Source organism: Panthera leo, chromosome B1 (assembly GCF_018350215.1).
Source record: "Panthera leo isolate Ple1 chromosome B1, P.leo_Ple1_pat1.1, whole genome shotgun sequence".
NCBI lineage: Eukaryota > Metazoa > Chordata > Mammalia > Carnivora > Felidae > Panthera > Panthera leo.
In genome coordinates, this window is record NC_056682.1 from 142,720,745 (window position 1) to 142,740,157 (window position 19,413).

The 19,413-nt window shown below is 46.1% G+C and overlaps 1 protein-coding gene across 3 annotated transcripts in view; it reads right to left on the reverse strand.

Annotated features, from left to right (window-relative positions):
- SHROOM3 (shroom family member 3) overlaps window positions 1-19,413 on the reverse strand; it is an 85,616-nt gene that overhangs the window by 21,869 nt on the left and 44,334 nt on the right. For all 3 annotated transcript variants that reach the window (XR_006201882.1, XM_042936141.1, XM_042936140.1), the window contains exons 4-6: window positions 14,063-17,267; window positions 6,983-7,056; window positions 391-1,290 (exon numbers count right to left, since the gene is read on the reverse strand). Coding sequence is in view for 2 of the 3 variants with exons in the window: in XM_042936141.1 (XP_042792075.1) it covers window positions 391-1,290; window positions 6,983-7,056; window positions 14,063-17,267 (4,179 nt within the window). In the remaining variant the exon portion in view is untranslated. The remainder of the gene's footprint in view (window positions 1-390; window positions 1,291-6,982; window positions 7,057-14,062; window positions 17,268-19,413) is intronic.

Below are 19,413 nucleotides of genomic sequence, written 5' to 3' on the forward strand. Positions count from 1 at the left end.
TCTATATGTCTTCCTCCTTTGTCTTATTTCTTAATTGATTCAGAACTCAAGCAGGAATGAGGGATGCTATTTATTTAAGACCCTTTGAACTTATCGTGTCCACAGAAGTGAACTATGCCTTTTGGGCTTTGGTGTCCATTTTCACTACTCTTGTCCCTCTGTTCCCGATGCTAGTATTGGGTACTAGGGTCACAACCTGCCAAGGTAAACAAATGAAACCATTCTGCCAGTCGCGTGACTTAAGCTTCTGTAGAAAATCTCCACAACAGGGCTCTCCTGTGGCCAATGAAAGGAGGATCCGGGGAGCCTGCAGGGTAAAACTCTTACTGGAGAGGGGCACCCTTTTGTTCCTCAGCTGGGGCTTGCCCCATCCAGAGTCTGCCCACTTACCTGGTACAGGGCTCCTTGTGATCCTCACTGTCCAGTTCTGCCTCATACAGAGCGTGGGGAGGAGGTGGAGGAAAGTCATCCAAGCTATTCACTGGGGTGTCCTGGCTCAGCGGAGGCGGTGGGGGTGGGGGAAGTTCAAATGCGGGGCTGGAAGCGGCGTTGGGGTACAAGTCCTTCACAAACACCTCATCATCATCATCATCTTCCCGAGGTGGTGGGGAGGCCAGCAGGACCGACTCAGATATTCGGAGGGAGATCCTCCCTGGAGTGCTTGGGGCCCCAAGAGGCGAGTCTAGAGTGCTGCCTGAGCTTGGAGGAGTCTGCTGTGTTTTGTAGTGCTTCAGGTCTCCAAAATCAGGTGACGAGGATTCTTCAGGGAGGCTGTCCTCTCTGACCGTGTGGGCCCACTTCACCCGAGGTGGGGCAGGCCGCTGAGGCAACGAGACCCGCTTCCTTGTTGCCTCTTCTAGCCCATGCTCCAGGCTGTCGGGCTCGTGGCCTCTTGGACTGGCAGGCTGGACCAGGCTGTGACCATTGCTTCTGTGGGTCACTGCTGGGGTGTATGGAGGAAGAGGCTGTTGCCCTGTCTGACAGTCCCTTCCAGTCAGCTGATCGGTCGCAGCCTGGGAGCTGGAGGGAACAGGGGAAGGCAGAGCTGAGCTGAGCGGGGTCAGGGATGCAGCCCTAGTGTCTGTGAGATGCCCTTGCATTCCTGTGGGCAACAGCCTGGGGCAAGGCGTTGTTCTGCTGGCCTGCCTCTGATGGTCCAGGGGTCCAGGACATTCGCTGGGTACAGAGGAACCACCAACTGCTTTGCAGCCTGAACCACCCCAACGAAGGCTAGGATGGTGTTTGAGCAACAGCATGTCTTCGTGGCCTCTTTCTGAACAACTGACGGACCTGGAGCAGGATATACAAACACAAGGGTTACAGCTCAAAAGAAAGGGGCAAACTCTGAACCCCAACTTCATTACACAGACGGGAAAAGCATTTAGGAAGCAGGCCCTCAGAGGAGCCACACACTGTCCCTCAGGCTGCTCACACAAAGAAGCAAGTTTAAAAAGGACGCCTGGTGCACAGTTGGTTAGGTGTCCAACTTCTGCTCAGGTCATGATCTTGCGGCTCATGGGTTCGAGCCCCGCATGAGGGTCTGTGCTGACAGCTCAGAGCCTGGAGCCTGCAGTGTGCCTTAGATTCTGTGTCTCCCTCCCTTTTTCCCTCTTAGAAATAATAATAAACATTAAAAAAAAAAAAGAAAAGATTCCAGGGGCTCCTGGGTGGCTCAGTTGGTTAGGTGGTGGACTTCAGCTCAGGTCATGATCTCACAGTTCGTGGGTTCATGTCCTGCATCGGGCTCTGTGCTGACAGCTCAGAGCCTGGAGCCTGCTTCAGATTCTGTGTCTCCCCCTCTCTCTACCCCTCCCCTGCTCACGCTCTGTGTCTCTCTCTCAATAATAAATAAACGTTAAAAAAAAATTAAAAAAGAAAAGATTCCAGGCATACAGTCCTACAGGAAATGTCAGATGGTAGACATGGGGGTCACAAGGCATTTCCTTTTATTAGCTCTCTCTCCCTGACCTCCCCACCCCCTCTACACATCTCACATAAGGCAGCTCTTCGGGGCAGGCTTTGGGGTATAAAAGGAAACAGGTACATTTCTTCTGCCCCTTTCAGGACTACTTTGGGAAAGCAGTCCCAGTGTGATCCCCATGGGAGAGGTCTGTTTGGAAAGCACCTGTGTGGGCTGTGAACTTGACGGTTTTATTTACAGTTTTCCCTCAGTTTCCTCCTGTTTTCACTTTTTACAATGGAAGGTAAGGAGGGGGAGGGGAGTCTCCCCAAGGAGCTAATAAGCAATCATCTCTGGAGAAAGAGAGCAATAGCAATGGGCAAATGGGGTACGTGGTGAGTTCAACACCTGTCCTCTATCTAGGCTCTGAGGAAAAACCCAACAACTTCCAATACTTTTGTCATTATGCTCTAAAGGAAGAAAGGAAAACAAAACAGAAATCTGTAGCACTGCCTGCTGCCACCCAAGAGTTAATGTGGGGATAAAACAAAGCGCCGGCAAACCACCCTAATTTGAAAATTCCACATTTGGCGCTCCTTGACTCATATGCAAGTGAATCTGGAGAGCAGATGGAACTTCTCATTTTGCAGATCTGAGTCCCGAGGGAAGCTGTGGCTCAGTCCCCAGGAGAACCCCAGCCCAGGCCTGCCACAAAACCATCCAAGTGCCAGGCAAGGATAATGCAGCATATGGAAGGAGAAGACTGCAAAGAACCAAATTAGCTCTTCTCGGGATGTTATTTTTTCTGTATTATAAATGCAGATCGCTAAGGGGCCCATCTCTCTCTCAGATGCAGCCCCTCCCTTCCCCTCAGATATCCTTTTCATTCAGAGGCAGTATCTTTACCAGGAAAGTCTCAATATCTAAGATTGGCTACTTTGTACTTCTTGGTGGGTTCCCAAATGGGGGTACTGAAAACCCAGAGGCAGGAAATTCGGGGGGGGGGGGGGCGGCTTTTCTCTCATGTCTTACTCATGTTGGTATCCTCAGTACCTGGTACAAAGTCCTGTCTTGGGGGCGCCTGGGTGGCTCAGTCACTTAAGCTTCTGACTCTTCAGCTCAGGTCATGATCTCGCAGTTCGTGAGTTCAAGCCTTGCATTGGGCTCTGTGCTGACATTGTGGAACCTGCTTCAGATTCTCTGTCTCCCCTCTCTCTGCTTCCCCTACTCATGCTCACGTGCTCTCTCTCTCTCAAAATAAATAAATGAACTTAAGAAAAAAAGGACTCTCTCAGTAAATGTCTGTTGAACAACTCTGCCCAACTGCAGTTTAGACTGTAGGATATAAACTCTTTTCAAACTCCATACCCTCTAATAGGACACAGAATAACTGGAATCAGTTTTAATGACTAACCTGGGTACCTTCATTTTATTATATTTGTATCTTGAGACTTTTTTAAAAGGGGAAGCATCACTAAAAAAAACCCACGAAATATAATATTTATCCTTTATTTAAAGCCCAAATAAACTTTGAGATATATATATATATATATATATATATATATATATATATATATATATATTTTAATGTTTATTTATTTTTGAGAGAGCGGGGGAGGGGCAGAGAAAGATGGAGACAGAAGATATGCACTGACAGTGCAGAGCCTGATGTGGGGCTTGAACTCACAAACCGAGAGATCACAACCTGAGCAGAAGCTGGACACCTAACCGACTGAGACACCCAGGCACCTCTAATCTTTCATATATTTTTAGTTTATGTTGAATCTTCTTAGTTTATAGGAGCCATACTTCAATTGTATATTTTTGAAGGTAATGTTGGAGTTAAATGCTTAGTCTAGTTGAGAATGCTTCTCCTAGGGGATTGTTTTGTATGTTTTCAAGAACAAAAGATAGGGTGAAAGAGATGTTTGAGTCTCTTTTATACTAGAGTGTGAGAGGCAAACATCTGTTCACAGGTATCCAGGAATCCTAACATTCAAGAATGGAGTTTGAAAGCAATTAGTCTTCTTTTTTTCCTTCATAGCTTTTTTTAAAATGTGATAAACACAGAAAATTTACTATTCTATTTTTTTTAAGTTTATTTATTTTGAGAGAGCACACACGTGCGAGAGAGCCAACAAGGAAGGGACAGAGGGAGAGGGAGAGAGAGAGGATCCCAAGCAGGTTCCACACTGTCAGCACAGAGCCCGATGAGAGAGCTTGAACTCATGAACCGTGAGATCATGACCTGAGCTGAGATCAAGAGTAGACCACTAATTAACCTACTGAGCCACCCAGGTACCCCTATGACTCTATTTTTAAATGTTCAGTCTGGTAGTGTTAAGTATATCCATATTGCTGTGCAACAGATTTCCAGAACTTTCTCTTCCTGTAAATCCGAAACTCGATACCTAAGCAACAACTCTTCTCCCTTCCCCCAGCCCTGAAACCTCTACTTTGTGTTTCTATGCATTTCACTAGTTTATAGATGCCTTATGTAAATGGAATCAGAGTATTTGTCTTTTTGTGTCCAGCCTGTTTCACTTAGCATAATGTCCTCAAGATTCATCCATGTTGTAGCATGTGTCAGACTCCCTTTTTAAGACTAAATAATATCCCAGTATATGTATATACCACATTTGTATCTATTGATGGGCATTTGGGCTGCTTCACTTCTTTGCTATTGTGAATAGTGATGCTATGAACACGGGTATGAAAATATCTCTTTGAGATACTGCTTTCAACTCTTAAGGATGTATGCTCAGATATGGCAGATTTTTAATTTTTTTGAGGAACTGACATGCTGTTTCCCAAAGCAATGGAGACTATTTTGCAATCTCACCAACAATTATTTTTGGTGGAGGGAAAGACATTTATTACTAAGCTATAAATTAGAGGTGGCAGGGCCCTAGTAGTCATGTTTGCACAAGGGGACCAACGTCTCCACATCGCTTTCGATATATCTGATAGTAGGCCACCCAAATGGGTATGAGGTGGTATCTTATTATGGTTTTGATTTGTGTTTCTCTCATCATTAGTGATGTGAAGCACCTTTTCATCTGCTTGTTGGGCATTTTTTATCATCTTTGGAGAAATGTCTCGTCAAGTTCTGTTTTAAAAAATTTTTTTTAGTGTTTGTTTATTTTTGAGAGACAGAGCATGAGCAGAGGAGCAGAGAGGGAGACAGAGAATCCAAAGCAGACTCCAGGCTCTGAGCTGTCAGCACAGAACCCAACACGGGGCTCAAACTCATGAACTGTGGGATCATGACTTGAGCTGAAGTGGGACACTTAACCAACTGAGCCACCCAGGCACACGTTTGTTTTTTAAGTAGGCTTGGGGTACCTGGGTGGCTCAGTTAGTTAAGCGTCTGACTCTTTGTTTTGGCTCAAATCATGATCTTATGGTTTGTGGGATCGAGCCCCGCCTCAGGCTTGGGATTCTCTCTCCCTCTCTCTGCCCCTCCCCTGCTCGGTCTCTCTCTCTCTCTCTCTCTCTCTCTCTCAAAATAAATAAATAAACTTAAAAAAAAAAAGGAGGCTTTACGCTCAGTGTAGAGCCCACCTTGGGGCTTGAACTCACGACCCTGAGATCAAGACCTCAGCTGAGATCAACAGTCAGATGCTTAACCAACTGAGCCACCCAGGCGCCCCTCAAATTTTTTTTGTAACTGAGGTATTTTTTTTTTTTTTTTTTTTTTTTTGGTTGAGTTACTTTCGCCTTTGACTTCAGACAGTTCTCTTTTGGCAGTACGTTAGGTCACTTACTTTTCCCTTGTTTCTAGCTTGTAAGCAATGCACCCAAACTAACCAAAGTTCTCAGCCTCACCTTGAATATTTTCTTCACTTTAGGCACAGCTATGGGAGCAAGAGCACATAACCGTGGACGTCTGCTCTTGGCCATAAAGAAGGTAACTTAATACCCACCTCCTGATACCACATAGGCTGCTTTTAGGTGGCAGTATTAGGCTGAGCTACTGAGAAGGTGAATACAGTATAGAAAAAAGGAGAAACAAGGATTGAATTAAATGTAAGAAAAAGAGGGGCGCCTGGGTGGCGCAGTCGGTTAAGCGTCCGACTTCAGCCAGGTCACGATCTCGCGGTCCGTGAGTTCGAGCCCCGCGTCAGGCTCTGGGCTGATGGCTCGGAGCCTGGAGCCTGTTTCCGATTCTGTGTCTCCCTCTCTCTCTGCCCCTCCCCCGTTCATGCTCTGTCTCTCTCTGTCCCAAAAATAAATATAAATTTATTTATATTTGAAAAAATGAAAAAAAAATGTAAGAAAAAGAAACTGGCTTCAAAAAACATGGAAGGTAGGAGGGAAGATGTAAATGCATACTACAAATTATAGTAGATAGCCCTATGATGTTGCCTTAAAACCACACACAGGCACGTGCGTCAGGAGAAATTCCTTGGAAATTTCTACTTAAGCTCCATGTGAATAGCTCAAAAATTCAAAGTCTAAAAAAGTATCCATTATATGTTTCTACTTAGGAGAAATGATTTTGATGACAATTTTTAACTTTCCTGCTATTTTTTTTTTATCCCTAAATGCCTAAAAATTATGATTTGGGAGCTTTACTTTTTATTTTGTGTGCTTCCTGTAAGTTTGTCTTGCTCTGTGAAGCTGTTCATGAAATGGTCACTCCTCCTCTAGTGTTCTAGTCACCAGACCTGACCCTTTGTGCACAAGACTGGAAGACAGCCACACAAAGAGGCCCCATGTGTGACAGCCAGATATGCATGGAGCATCTCCATGAACTATTCTGAGGCTACTCTTACTTGAAGTCAACCACTGCTTCAACAGTACACATTCTAAATCTATTTTGAAGAAGTCTCATCCTTAAAGAAAGTCATCTGTAAATAAAAAACGTAGAAGGTCCCTATGGTACAGACAAATGGCAGAGGCAGCACACAGTCCTATGAAACATCTTAATGTCACGTTTCCCTTCCTTGGAGAGAAGAATAGAAACATTTTTTTAAACTTTTTAAGTTTATTCATTTCTGAGAGAGAGAGAGGGAGACACAGAATCTGAACTCCGGCGGCATTCCTAAGGCAGAGGGCATCATAAATACACGTACATACCTGGACCCAGGGCCAGCCAAATAATACGGATCCTTCACAGGGCCAAAGCTGTTGTTTTCCCCCAAAACCACATCCTTGAAACACAAGAAAGGCACAGCGTTATTCCCAAAAAAACAGGCACTGAAATTTACCAAGAAGGTGGAGGTAGAAAGGAGAAGGAACCTTTACTGGATGCCTACTCCTTACGGTCAGGCACCAATGCAGGACTGTTACATACTACCCCTCCTCATGCTCAATGCCCCAGGAAGTGCTGGGAACCCTGGTGCATTGAGGAAGACACAGATCCAAAGCACTTAACTGTCCCAAGGTCACAAGTGGCAGAGCCAGGATTTGCACCTCAGTCTGTCTCGCCAGGTGCCTCTCCTAACAAGGACATTTTCTAAGCAGAAGTCTGATAGCACTTATCTCCAGGGTTCAAAATAACCGCTGGACTTGAAACAGAATGATGAAAATCAATGCAAAGGGCCAAACTTTTGAACCAGCAATAGGGAAATATGGGAGATGGCAAGAAAAGGATAGTTTATTGAATTTAGCAAAAATCTCAAATGTTCTGATGTATAATTAGAAAAACGGTAAGTATCTGGCTTGTAATCAGCTTGAAGTATATTCTCTCCAGGAAAAACATCTCACCCACCTGTACTATCAGTAACTCTGGTAACTTTTCAGGGATTTTCTTTTGGTTCTATCTATCTATCTACCTACCTACCTACCTACCTACCTACCTACCTTAGAGGGTGCGAGAGGCAGAGAGAGAAAGAATCCCAGGAGGGGAAGAGGGAGAGAAGTGGGGGGTGGAGAGAAGTGGGGCTCAAGCTCACGAACCGTTAAGATCGTGACCTCTGCCAAAGTCAGATGCTTCATTCCTGAGCCACCCAGGCACCTGTGCCTGAGCCACCCAGGCACCTGTAAGGGTATATATTGGTTTCCCAAAAGGGTGGTAGGTGAGATTTGTTTGGTTTGTGTGAGTTTTCGGTAGTATAAAATTTGGCCCATGTGACCAGGTCCCTGATGAAGACAATGATATTGCTATTGATAATACATTTAATTTTCAATTATAAATTGAAAATTTATTGAATATAATTATTTCAATTATTTATAACAGGCGACAGGCAGAAAACAGAGACATTAAATCCATATATGATCTTCCACTTAGTTTTAGCAACTCATTTCACCATTTACTCTCTCCAATGGGCTAACTGCTTTGCAATCTTTTTTTTGGCCCAGTCAGTGGTAGAGGTACTCAAAGGCAACAGGAAAGAGCCAAAGGCAGTAGTAGGTCTGAAGGGAAAACAAACACCTGAATATTAATAGCAGTGATCCCTTATTGCATTTACTGAGTGCCACTCTGCTAACTACCTTACAATCCTCAAATTGTGTGTCTGGAATTGTATCAGGCCCCTGACGGTCCTTCTGTAAGTTAACCTATAATAAGAGGGAGCAGGGAGGTAACTGCAGCTCAGAAAGGTTAAGTATTTTGCCCACAGTTAAAGTGGAGGAGGGAGGATTCAAACCATCATCTCTTCAAAGCTCCAGATTTTTCCTTGGAATCTTCCAGGTGAGTAGAGGCTGTGCTGGATGCAATGAGATTTCGATGCTTTGAGAGAAAGGAGTTCCATGTGTCTCTTATTTGCTCAAATATTGATAGAGGGAATGGGAATTCCTGCTCTCCACAAAACCTTCTGGTCCTTCTGAGGTCTTTCCCTGTTCCACCCCCTCTTGACAAGAATGTACAGCTTTGCCAATAATTAAGTGGGCACGCTTCTACCTCCCCTTTAAGCTCCTTCCCCACTAACAGTTAGGTATATTTTTCCATTTTTCTTATCTCCTTTGAATTTCAGTATGAGTTTAACTTCTGTAGTCACATGAGTTGGCCCTCAGAATGAGGCGCTTAAGTTGATATTTATGTGGGTGTGCATAAGATAAAGGAAGAAAAAAAAAGACTTCATAGGATAGCAACACCAAAATAAATAAATAAATAAATAAATAAATAAATAAATAAATAAATAAATAAATAATAAAGGAAGTGAGACCCACTCACAGGCCATTGAGAGAACTCTCTAAACTTCCTGTTGCTGACAATACCATTTGGACAGAAGTCCAGCCTAGTACAAGCCCGAGGAGGCTCAATTTCTGTTGCATTTACTTGCTGTGATTTGGACATACATTCACTGCCAAAGAAGACTTTATTTTCTATAACCTGTTAAGAAGTATAAAGTACTTATGGCAATTTAGGAAAAAGCAATGGCTCTGGGAGAAATACAAGGTATTGAGTTATTCTAGTAGACACTTGGACAAGTGTCTATTTGTGTCTATTAGTTATCTGATTTTTGATGACGGACTTCAAAATACCCCAGTTCTTATTCTTCATTAGGAATAGCAAACTTAAAATTGCAAACCTAAAGTCTATGGAGTCCCGATCCTCACTCTTGCTTTGGGTTTTGAGTTACTTAGTATCTTCATAGCCAATAAAATATGAAGACAATAGTATTCATCTACTTTGGAATACCAGTTTCAAGTATCTGCTAAGATGAATCAAATCCACTTGAGAAATCTTAAAATTTTTTTTAAATGTAAATAACAGTAATCAGTAGATGTTAAAATGAAATAAATTCATTGACTGAAGTTTTCAGATAGATATTTAATGCTAGCCTCCTCCTTTTCCCAAACTTTTTTATTCAGGGAGGGAGCAGAATCTGGTGTCCAACAACATGGGGTCAAAACCTTGCTCCCACCACCTGGGACAAATTTCCCATCCTTTCTGTGCTCATATCCCCCTTCTGTAATACAGAGATAACAACAGTATCTACTTTGCACAGATGTAAGGATTATTTTTATGCTTATAAAACATGTAGTACGACAACTGGTACATACATAGCAAACATTTATTATTAGCTATTTGCAACTTTCCCTTTGGTGGAAAGGTGATTCTGTTTATGCACAAGCTTTAATGGGTGCTTACTGAAGGGGTGCTAAAATGAGTTACAAGCTGCATTCTACAGAATCAAGCCTACATCCAACATGGTAGGATGCACTAAGCAGTTTTCTCAGTAGTTAAATGATGTTTGTCATACCATCACATGCTGAGCATCTTATATATCAGGAACCAGGGTCTTTGAGAAAACAGGCAGAAAGAGAGAAGCCTCTAACTCAGCATCTGGAAAAACAACTCCCAGCCAGGAATCTTATTTCTCCAAAGGCTTCTTTTTATAGCCTTTGCTGTATTTTAAATCTATGCGATGAATAGGTGTAAATTTCCATCTCCCAAGCAGAATTACTTGGATGTTCTCTGGCAGCTTTGCAGGGCACATCCACTTTAAAAAGGTTAAATTTTCTAAAGCTTCATAGAAAGCAGGAAATAGGTAAGAATTTGGTGTTCCCTTCAGCTCCATCACTAATATCCACTGTTCTGTAATAACTACTTCTGTAGTTGTTTAGGCCCAAGAGTGATCAATTTTTATTAACAGAAGAATTGATTTTTTAAGATACTTTAATTTTTTTTAATGTTTATTTTAAAGAGAGATTGAGAGACAGAGTACAAGTGGGGGAGGGGCAGAGAGAGAGAGAAGGTGACAGAATCCGAAGCAGGCTCCAGGCTCTGAGCTGTCAGCACAGAGCCCGACGCAGGGCTCAAACTCACGAATTGTGAGATCATGACCTGAGCCGAAGTCAGATGCTTAACCAACTGAGCCACCCAGGCGCCCCTTGGAAGAGTTGATGTCTATGCTGACCTTGTTTTAGAGGCAGAAACTATCCTCAATAATGGATTTTTGAAAAGGAATGGAATCCTTGTCAAAAGCTTGTAAATCCTGCTCTAGCATCTGGCTGGCGGGAACAAGCAGCATGTGTTCAGGACCATAAATAGACTCCATATTTTGGGTTTAACTGAGGCAGACAGTTTCCACAGGGTTCCTTAATTTCTCAGAGTTCTCTAAAGCTCGGATTGAGACAAATTCCTACTGAATACCTTCATTAAAGCTTAATAATAATGGTAAAGTTTCTCGAATTTATGCAAATAAAAAACCAATATAATATCCTAAAATAATAACCACAATAATTGTGTGGAGCCTAGTTTTTTTGTTTTTTTTTTTTAACTAGTTCTACAAATAGGGTAGATGATGGCTGTATGAAGAAGAATCAAGGAGCAGACCTTGCCATGGACCTGGTCTCCAGGCAGGCAAGGTCTGGTGCTGGGTGGGAGAACGGGAGAAGGAAGGTCAGGAGCACAGTCCTGGCTGTTACAATCTGAGGGATGATATTCTATTTTCAGAATTTATAGGAGCAAGGCAGCACAGATAAATTCTTTGATTTTGAAATGTTTCCCCCCTCTGGCATCACAGTCACCAAATTAAATAATATCTAAATATGGTACTCTATTGCAGAGGATGTAAATAATGTTCTGTATTTGTCTTTTGAAAAAGTGTTTCAAATAATATATTTAGCTGGGATTTAGAAGAATTTCATCACTTCTCTATACCACCTATGTTTTAGCTTTATTTCCCAGTTTACCAGGCTTGAGACGTATTTGGGGAGAAAGCAAAGGAACATTCATAGCCATCCAATCAATTCCCCAAGGGAGAAGGAGGACATCTCATAAGAAATAAATAGCAGAAGATGATTTAGTTTTCACCTAAACATTTCTGTTTTCTGTAGAACATGGGAAGAAAAATTAAGATGTTTGGATTACTATGCTCCTGAAGCCCATCAAACTCGCTGAAATTTTATGTTACATACATGGGTTTTAAGTGTTTTAGTTGTAGGATAAGGAGTAGAAATTAGCTCTGTTTTTCCTTCTGAGGGGAGGAAAATGGTTAGGGAATGCTTATGGAGGATTGCCTCTATACAATTTTCTTGTGGGTTTATACTGGGGAGAAAAATGTTTCTGGATATTTTGAAACAGAAAATATCTCGATGGGTACAGAATTTTGTTTCAGAAATGGTGCAGCAAAAGTACTTCTCAGGCAGTAATGTCTGAATCTTTCTTTTTTTGAGGCTGTTTCTACCAACTAATGCCTCCCCCCACACAACCCCCAATCTTTTATAAATCTCCTGCCCCATCCTTCACAGCCTGGTTCAAAGACCATCTCCTTCACCACACTGAGATATCACCTCACACCAGTCAGAATGGCTATAATGAACAAATCAGGAGACTGTAGGTGCTGGAGAGGATGTGGAGAAACGGCAACCCTCTTGCACTGTTGGTGGGAATGCAAACTGGTGCAGCCACTTTGGAAAACAGTGTGGAGGTTCCTCAAAAGATTAAAAATAGATCTACCCTATGACCCAGCAATAGCACTGCTAGGAATTTACCCAAGGGATACAGGAGTGCTGATGCATAGGGGCACTTGTACCCCAATGTTTACAGAAGCACTTTCAACAATAGTCAAATCATGGAAAGAGCCTAAATGTCCATCAACTGATGAATGGATAAAGAAATTGTGATTTATATACACAATGGAATACTACGTGGCAATGAGAAAGAATGAAATATGGCCTTTTGTAGCAACGTGGATGGAACTGGAGAGTGTTATGCTAGTGAAATAAGTCAGTCAGAGAAAGACAGATTCCATGTTTTCACTCTTATGTGGATCCTGAGAAACTTAACAGAAGACCATGGGGGAGGGGAAGGAAAAAAAAAGTTAGAGAGGGAGGGAGGCAAATCATAAGAGACTCTTAAAAACTGAGAATAAACTGAGGGCTGATGGGAGGTGGGAGGGACGGGAGGGTGGGTGATGGGCATTGAGGAGGGCACCTGTTGGGGTGAGCACTGGGTGTTGCATGGAAACCAATTTGACAATAAATTTCATATTAAAAAGATAAATAAAAAATTTTAGAAATGATCAAAAAACCCCATCTTCTTCAAGAGAAGCCCTGAGATCCCCTCAGTTAGAATTAATAACTCTCCCCTCTATAGCATATTATTTATCACTGCTCCCAAAGCATTCACTAGTCATGTTAGTTACTTATAGTTAAGTTCAAGTCCTTGTTCAGTTGTGAATCCCAGAAAGGCATGAACCTTATTTTGTTTTGTGTTTCTTTCAACCTTCTAATACAGTGCTTTTCATACAACACGTGTTCTACAGATGCTTGCTAAATGGTGGACTTCTCTGTTGGGGAAAACAGAATTTGAGAAGGGACAATGGAGGCGTTTTCCCCTGAGCTAACATAAATATGAATGCCTAATATATATATTAGTTCCTGATATCATCTTTGGTGGGAAGGGAACTATGAGGTGAGCCTTTGATCTGCAGGGCATGCACAGCGAGGAGCCACTGAGAATTAGGGAAATTAATACACTCCTGGGACTTAGTGCTCAGGTTCTATTGCGAACTGTGCTGAAATTTCCAGTGGAAAGCACTTGATAAACTTTGAGTAGTTTGAAACCTTTATGAGAACATTCTTTTATGAGAGAATTTGAAAGCGTATGATTCTCCTATCTCCCCAAGACAGTGCACAGAAAGGATCCAGATGGGAGCAGGGAGACATAGGTTTGGTGTGGGTAATATAACTACACAGGATGATTGTGAGAATCAATGAGATAAAAAGTGTAAAGCATACTTAGCTGAGGGCCAGGACTTCAATAACTGTAACTATTAAAGTCAGTAATTCTACATGTTTTATAAATGCATAAGTCTAATAGAGGATGCAAAGCTAAAATCTTTAAAATTCCAAGACACAGTTTGTATTGCACAGTGGGGGGGGGGGGGGGGGGCGGGGGCACCGTAAAAAAAAAAAATCACTAACTTTTCCTAACCATGCATTCTTGCACTGAGAGATGGTGACTTCCTAAAATGAAGTGTGTACGTGTACACACACACACACACACACACACACACACACACACACACTATATGTATGCATACCTCTATATAAGATGTATGGGTCTATATAAGATACCTATACAACTCTATATATCTACATATCAATCTCTAGATCTCTGTAAGGGTACCGGGCACCCAGAAAGAAATCACCCCATGAAAACAAATGCTACCCTTTTGCATGTCAAAGGAAAATTAAAGGGGAGCCTCACTAAAGCTCCAGGGCCAGAAGGGCCCCATCCTAGGACCCTCTGGTTGCACTTACCTGACGCTTGTCTGCAGTGGGAGAGGACCGTGATCTCACATGGACAGGAACCGCCAGGACGTCTGAGCGCTCCAGCAGGTCTTCAGCAGACATGGACTTCCCAGCCCTCCTGGCTGCGGCCCCCCACGAGGAGGGCTCCCCAGGGGTCCTGTCCACCCTCTGGGTGCCCTTCGGCCCATAGTTAGCTCCAGCGAGCAGCTCCCTCGGGGCTTGGTCCCCACGTCGCAGTTCCCCAAAGACATGACCACCAGCGAAGGAGCTGCTGCGATCTCTGGGGGCCCGTGGGGACTCCCCCACGTCCCCCGCCGCTGCTGCGGCAGGCAGGAGGGCGGCCTCCCTGCGGAGCTGCAGGCTCGGTTCCCGCAGCGAGCAGAGGCTGGAGGCCGAGGTGAGGCCGGGGCCCTCGGACGCCGCGGGGCCGGGCTGCAGGTAGGTGCTCTGGGCGCGCTCCCGCGGTGGCCCGGGCTCCTGGAGGCTGCAGGCGGCGGCGGAGGGCCGCTTGCCGGTCTTGCGCTGGATGTAGTCGGCCAGGGCGCTCTGCTGGAACTGCTTCAGCTCGGGGCCCGACAGGCTGAGCGTCGAGCAGGCCTTGCCGTCGCGCTCAAAGATGCGGCGCCGGTCCGCCACCGTGCTCTCGGCGAAACGCAGCCCCTTCTTCTGCGCGCTCGAGGGCGCCGGCTCGGCCTCCTCCGAGATCCCCACCTCGTTCATCTTCTCGGGCTCCGAATAGGAGCGCTTCTTCTGTTCGGGGGTCAGGCGACGGCGCGGCCCCCTTCGGGTGGCAGGGAGCGCGGGTCGGGCAGGGTCGCCCTCGGCCGGGGTCACGCTGTGCCGCTCACGAGGCGTGTGCGGGGAGGCGGAAGCCGCCGCCTCCGGGCTCCGCAGCCCCACGTGGGCCGAGGCGGGCCTTGGACGCCAGGCTCTCGAAGCCGCGGGTGTCCCCGGCTCGAGGTCCCGGCGTCGAAAGGAGGTGGCCCCCAGGACGCGGGACTGCGCGTCCTTGATGCTGTTCCGGTAGGCACGGCTGAAAGGGGCGTCCAGCACCGGCGACTCGGGCGTGCTGGGCCTGTCATCCAGCCACACGGGCTCCTGCTCCGTCTCGCCGAAGAGCTGAAAGGTGCTCTGGCTGCGGAGCAGGTGCGTGTCCCGCCTCGGGGGCTCGCTGCCTTGGAGCTGGGGGCCACAGCCGCCATCCGCACCCCTCCTCAACTGCTGACTGTGTGGCTGCCGGGTAACCTCTTCCAGCTTTGGCTCCTCCTTTTTGAAGTGCTGCTGCTCCCCATTGCCTATGGGTTCAGTGGAGTCGGAAAAACGGATATTGCCTTTTGTCTCCTCAAAGTCCTTCCCAAAAGGATGAGAATTTGGAACGGTCCTGTTGGGCCTGTAGTTATGGCCATAATGAGAGCTGCCCACACTTAGGGGTCTCTGGCTCCCTTGTTCTCGCTGCTCTATCTTGGAAACCTTCTCCAGCACGGAGCAGTGAGGCTTCCCATACTGAAAGCCCTGCAGAGCCGAGGCGCTGCTGGAGCTGAGCCGCCTCCGGCCCAGACTGGATGTCTGCTGGTGGGGTGGAGAGGGAGGGTCCTCGTGCCTTGGGTCTGAACTTGGGAAAGAGGCCAAGGCACTGGTTCTCGCCTCGGGCCTTGGATAGGAAACTGGCCTGTCCAGGTGGCTCCTGTGATCGGGAACAGCTTTCCTGCCAGAGTCCTCCCCCTTGCTGTTGACTACACAGGTGGACCTGCCATCCTGGTAGCCCTCCTGGGCTCCTCTTCCTGGCTCCACGCCGCTCTGCCTTCTTAGATTCTCAGGAATGTTCTGGAGAGAGGAGAAGGCTGACTTGGTCCTGCCAAAGTTGTTCGGCGGGCTCTGGCCTAGGCTCTCCCTCTCCAGCCTGTGCTGCAGGTTGGCATTGTGGTCTGCGTGTAAATCACCCTCCCAGGGCTCTGAGGGCCTGGAAGATCTCTTGTCTTCACCCACTTTGAGGCTGTGGTGATTAGAATATGGTTTGTTGCTGTGGGTGCTCTTTCTCTCGTTGGGATGTGGGCTGCTGCCGTGGAGAGGGGCGAGCTGTCTCTCCAGTGAGGTATCCTCCTCATTTTCAGGTACTGAAGGGAAATGGACTCTGTAGGGGACACATTTGGCTGAAGTTTCAGGTTTCCTCTCTACCAGGGACATTGAATCAGGTTCTAGAGGCTGGTAGAAGGCGAACCCAGACCTGCTAGATCCATTTTGGTTCCCATTCTCGTCAAAGGTAGCCATTTTGTCACAAGCTCCGTGGGGAGCTGTATACCCACTCTCCTTGGCCAGTGCTGGGTAGAGCGTGCCGTTACCACTCACAGAAGGCTGGGGCACCTGGGCAAAGTGTGGCTCCAGAGAAGGTACCGGGTAGATGCCAGTTGGCAGTAGAGGTTGGCCAGGTTGGGCCTTCTGGGGGTAATTATGCTTGGGCTTCGCCGGGGGGCTGTTCTCTGGACTCTTCTCTAGCACAGTATGCAGCTGTTCCTCTATGAAGGGAGATTTCAGGGAGGCTGCGACGTTTGCCTGAGGCCGACAGAACCGCTTCTGATCAAGGCTAGACCAAGAGTTGGGCCGTTCTCGCTGCCGAAAGGCTGCATAACTGTCGCTCCGAGCTGGGGGCAGCGGTGCGGCCGCTTTAGGAGCCAGGCTGGAAGTGGCCGTCTCCAAGGAACCGGGGCATTGCTGGCTCCAGGATGGGGGGGGCGCCCCCTTGCCCCGAGGAACACTGTGCCATTTATCATAGCCCTGACCATCTGCTGATGCTCGGGCCTCCCTCCCTTGGAGAAGCAGGGCTGAAGAGTTCACCTCATACTCTGCTGAGACTCCCCTCCGGGGATCATAGACTGTCTTGACATAGCGAATGTCTGCCTGCCTCATCCCTTCTAGGAGGCCGCCCCGGGCAGAAGTGGTGTCCACGGAGCCTGAACGCTCCCGGCTAGAGATGCCGGGGGGCGGATACTCTAGGATGCTAGAGCTGGTGGAGAAGGAGCTGTACGCCGAGTCTCTCTTGTTGTGGAGGTGGCTGAGCTGGTCAATGCTGCTGGTGGACTTGGCAGGGGAGAGAAGATGGCAGGGTGGGTATCCCCCACTGGGCTCCAGGCTCTCCATGCTCCCCTGGGAGCTGCAGTGGTCAGGGCTTCGCCTCAGGTACGCGTGGTCATAGTTGGAGAGGTCACTGGTAGAGGAGCTGGAAGAAAGGGAGACACAGCAGTCAGCACCATGAGCTGCTACCATTTGGTAGGCTTACAGGCACAGGACCCAGCTTATAAATGTACTCTTGTGCAAGATGTTTCGTTTTTGGAAGGGTGGGTGAAAAGGGCCATATTTGGGCCTTGCTCGGCCTCCTTGTATGTTGTTACTAGGAGTAATTGCCCGACAGTGTAACCTATGTGGCTCTAATTAATCACCCAGGCTTGCAAGGGGAGGAACAGGGAGCAGAGAGGAAGCCATGTGACCAAATCACATTGATGTGATTTGCTCCGTGCTACAAATGACATTCTACATGTGCCAAGAAAGGATAGAGGAAGAGGAGGAGGGGTGAGAGACACTGCAATTTTGTGTCCCTTGGGGCTGTTTGTGGGAAGAGGAGGAAGAGCTCACTAAGAGACCAGGCACGTGAAACGGGTGAGGGAGACTCAGTGTGCACGTGTGTATGTTTTTAGTTAATATCTTTCCTTTTTATGGAATTGAAGGGCTACACCTTGGCAATCTTCCTGGAATCTCGACTGTACTAGAGACAATTTGTTTGTAGTGAGAAAGCTAAACACAAAGCTGAATGAGAGAAATACAGAGAAATGGGAGTCAGAGAAGGCTAACAGGAGAGGGAAGCTTACTAAGAAGCCTTAATCACGGGAGCCCATCCCTATGAATGACTTCCCAAAGCCTGAGCAAAGCCTCCTTCATACACTCAGAAAGGTAAGCCTTTCTCCTTTACAAAATCCTCTGCCAGCAAGAGGGGGAATGACTTTCAATCCTGGCATGGCATACCCCAAAAAGTTGCCTCAAAACAAACTTACTTATAATTAGCTTTAATTATAAACTCAAGATATACTTCACCCAGAATGTTGGGGGAGTGAGGGCATACAGGAAGAAGTAAGTGGGGGCACCTGGGTGGCTCAGTCACTTGGGCATCTGACTCTTGATTTCAGCTCAGGTCATGATCTTGCAGTTCGTGAGTTCAAGCCTTGTGTTGGGCTCTAGCTATCAATGTGGGATTCTCTCCCTCCCTCTCTCTCTCTGCCCTTTCCCGGCTCTTGCTCTGTCTCTCTCTCAAAATAAATAAATAAACATGAAACATAAAATAAAATAAAAATAAATAAGGAAGGAATATAGGGTCCAGAAGTCAAACAATAATCTCAAAACTGTTCAAATGTTTGTGACTTACTGCTCTCTACTGAAGGATAAATCACTCAAAGTTTTTGCTAAGCTTTTCTATTTTCTTAAAAAAATTTTTTTTAATATTTTTATTTATTTTTGAGAGAGAGAAAGACACAGAGTGCAAACTGGGGAGGAGCAGAGAGAGAGAGGGAGGCACAGAATCCGAAGCAGGCTCCAGGCTCTCAGCTGTCAGCACAGAGCCCAACACGGGGCTCGAACCCACGAACCATGAGATCATGACCTGAGCCAAAGTTGGACGCTTAACCAACTGAGCCACCCAGGTGCCCCTAAGCTTTCCTACTTTTAAATGAGTTGGCATTTAAGTACTGTTACAATTCATAGTGTTATTACTATATTTCTAGATCTCATGTAAGTAAATACAGTGTTTTATTGGCTAAGGAAGTGCCTTATTGGCTTTGTGGCTGGCCTAAATCCAGGGTCTATGGCAAGAGACTAAAAGGGCCATATTCTGACTCAAAACTGGCACCGGAATTCAAGGAAGAGTACATTTTCAGCAACTCACTTCAAGAATGTAACTCTTCTTTTTTAGAGAAAGTCAGTTTACTGAATGGAGCATCCTACTTTAGGAGGAACAGGTAGAGATTCAAGGGAGACAGGAAGGAACAGCTCACGAGCCAGCCAGATTACAGATATCAGTCCTGGCACTCAATGGCATGGCATATGTCACTGCCAGATTTTACCCCTCCACCCTCCCTTCCCAGCTCTTTGAAATGAAGAGATTGTGTTAAAAATGTACATGACAGCTCAGCTGGGGATAATCCCACATGACCCACTTATGCTTCCCTTTATCTCCTCTAAGATAGATTCAGAGCTAACACTTCTAATGGAAATGGAAGCCGTATATCCATAATGGCTGTTTTGCTCACCAGTTCCATGCAGGTGGTAGGCACTACTCAATCCCCCTCCAAACTGCTGAGAGTTTTAGCAGTCTTTCA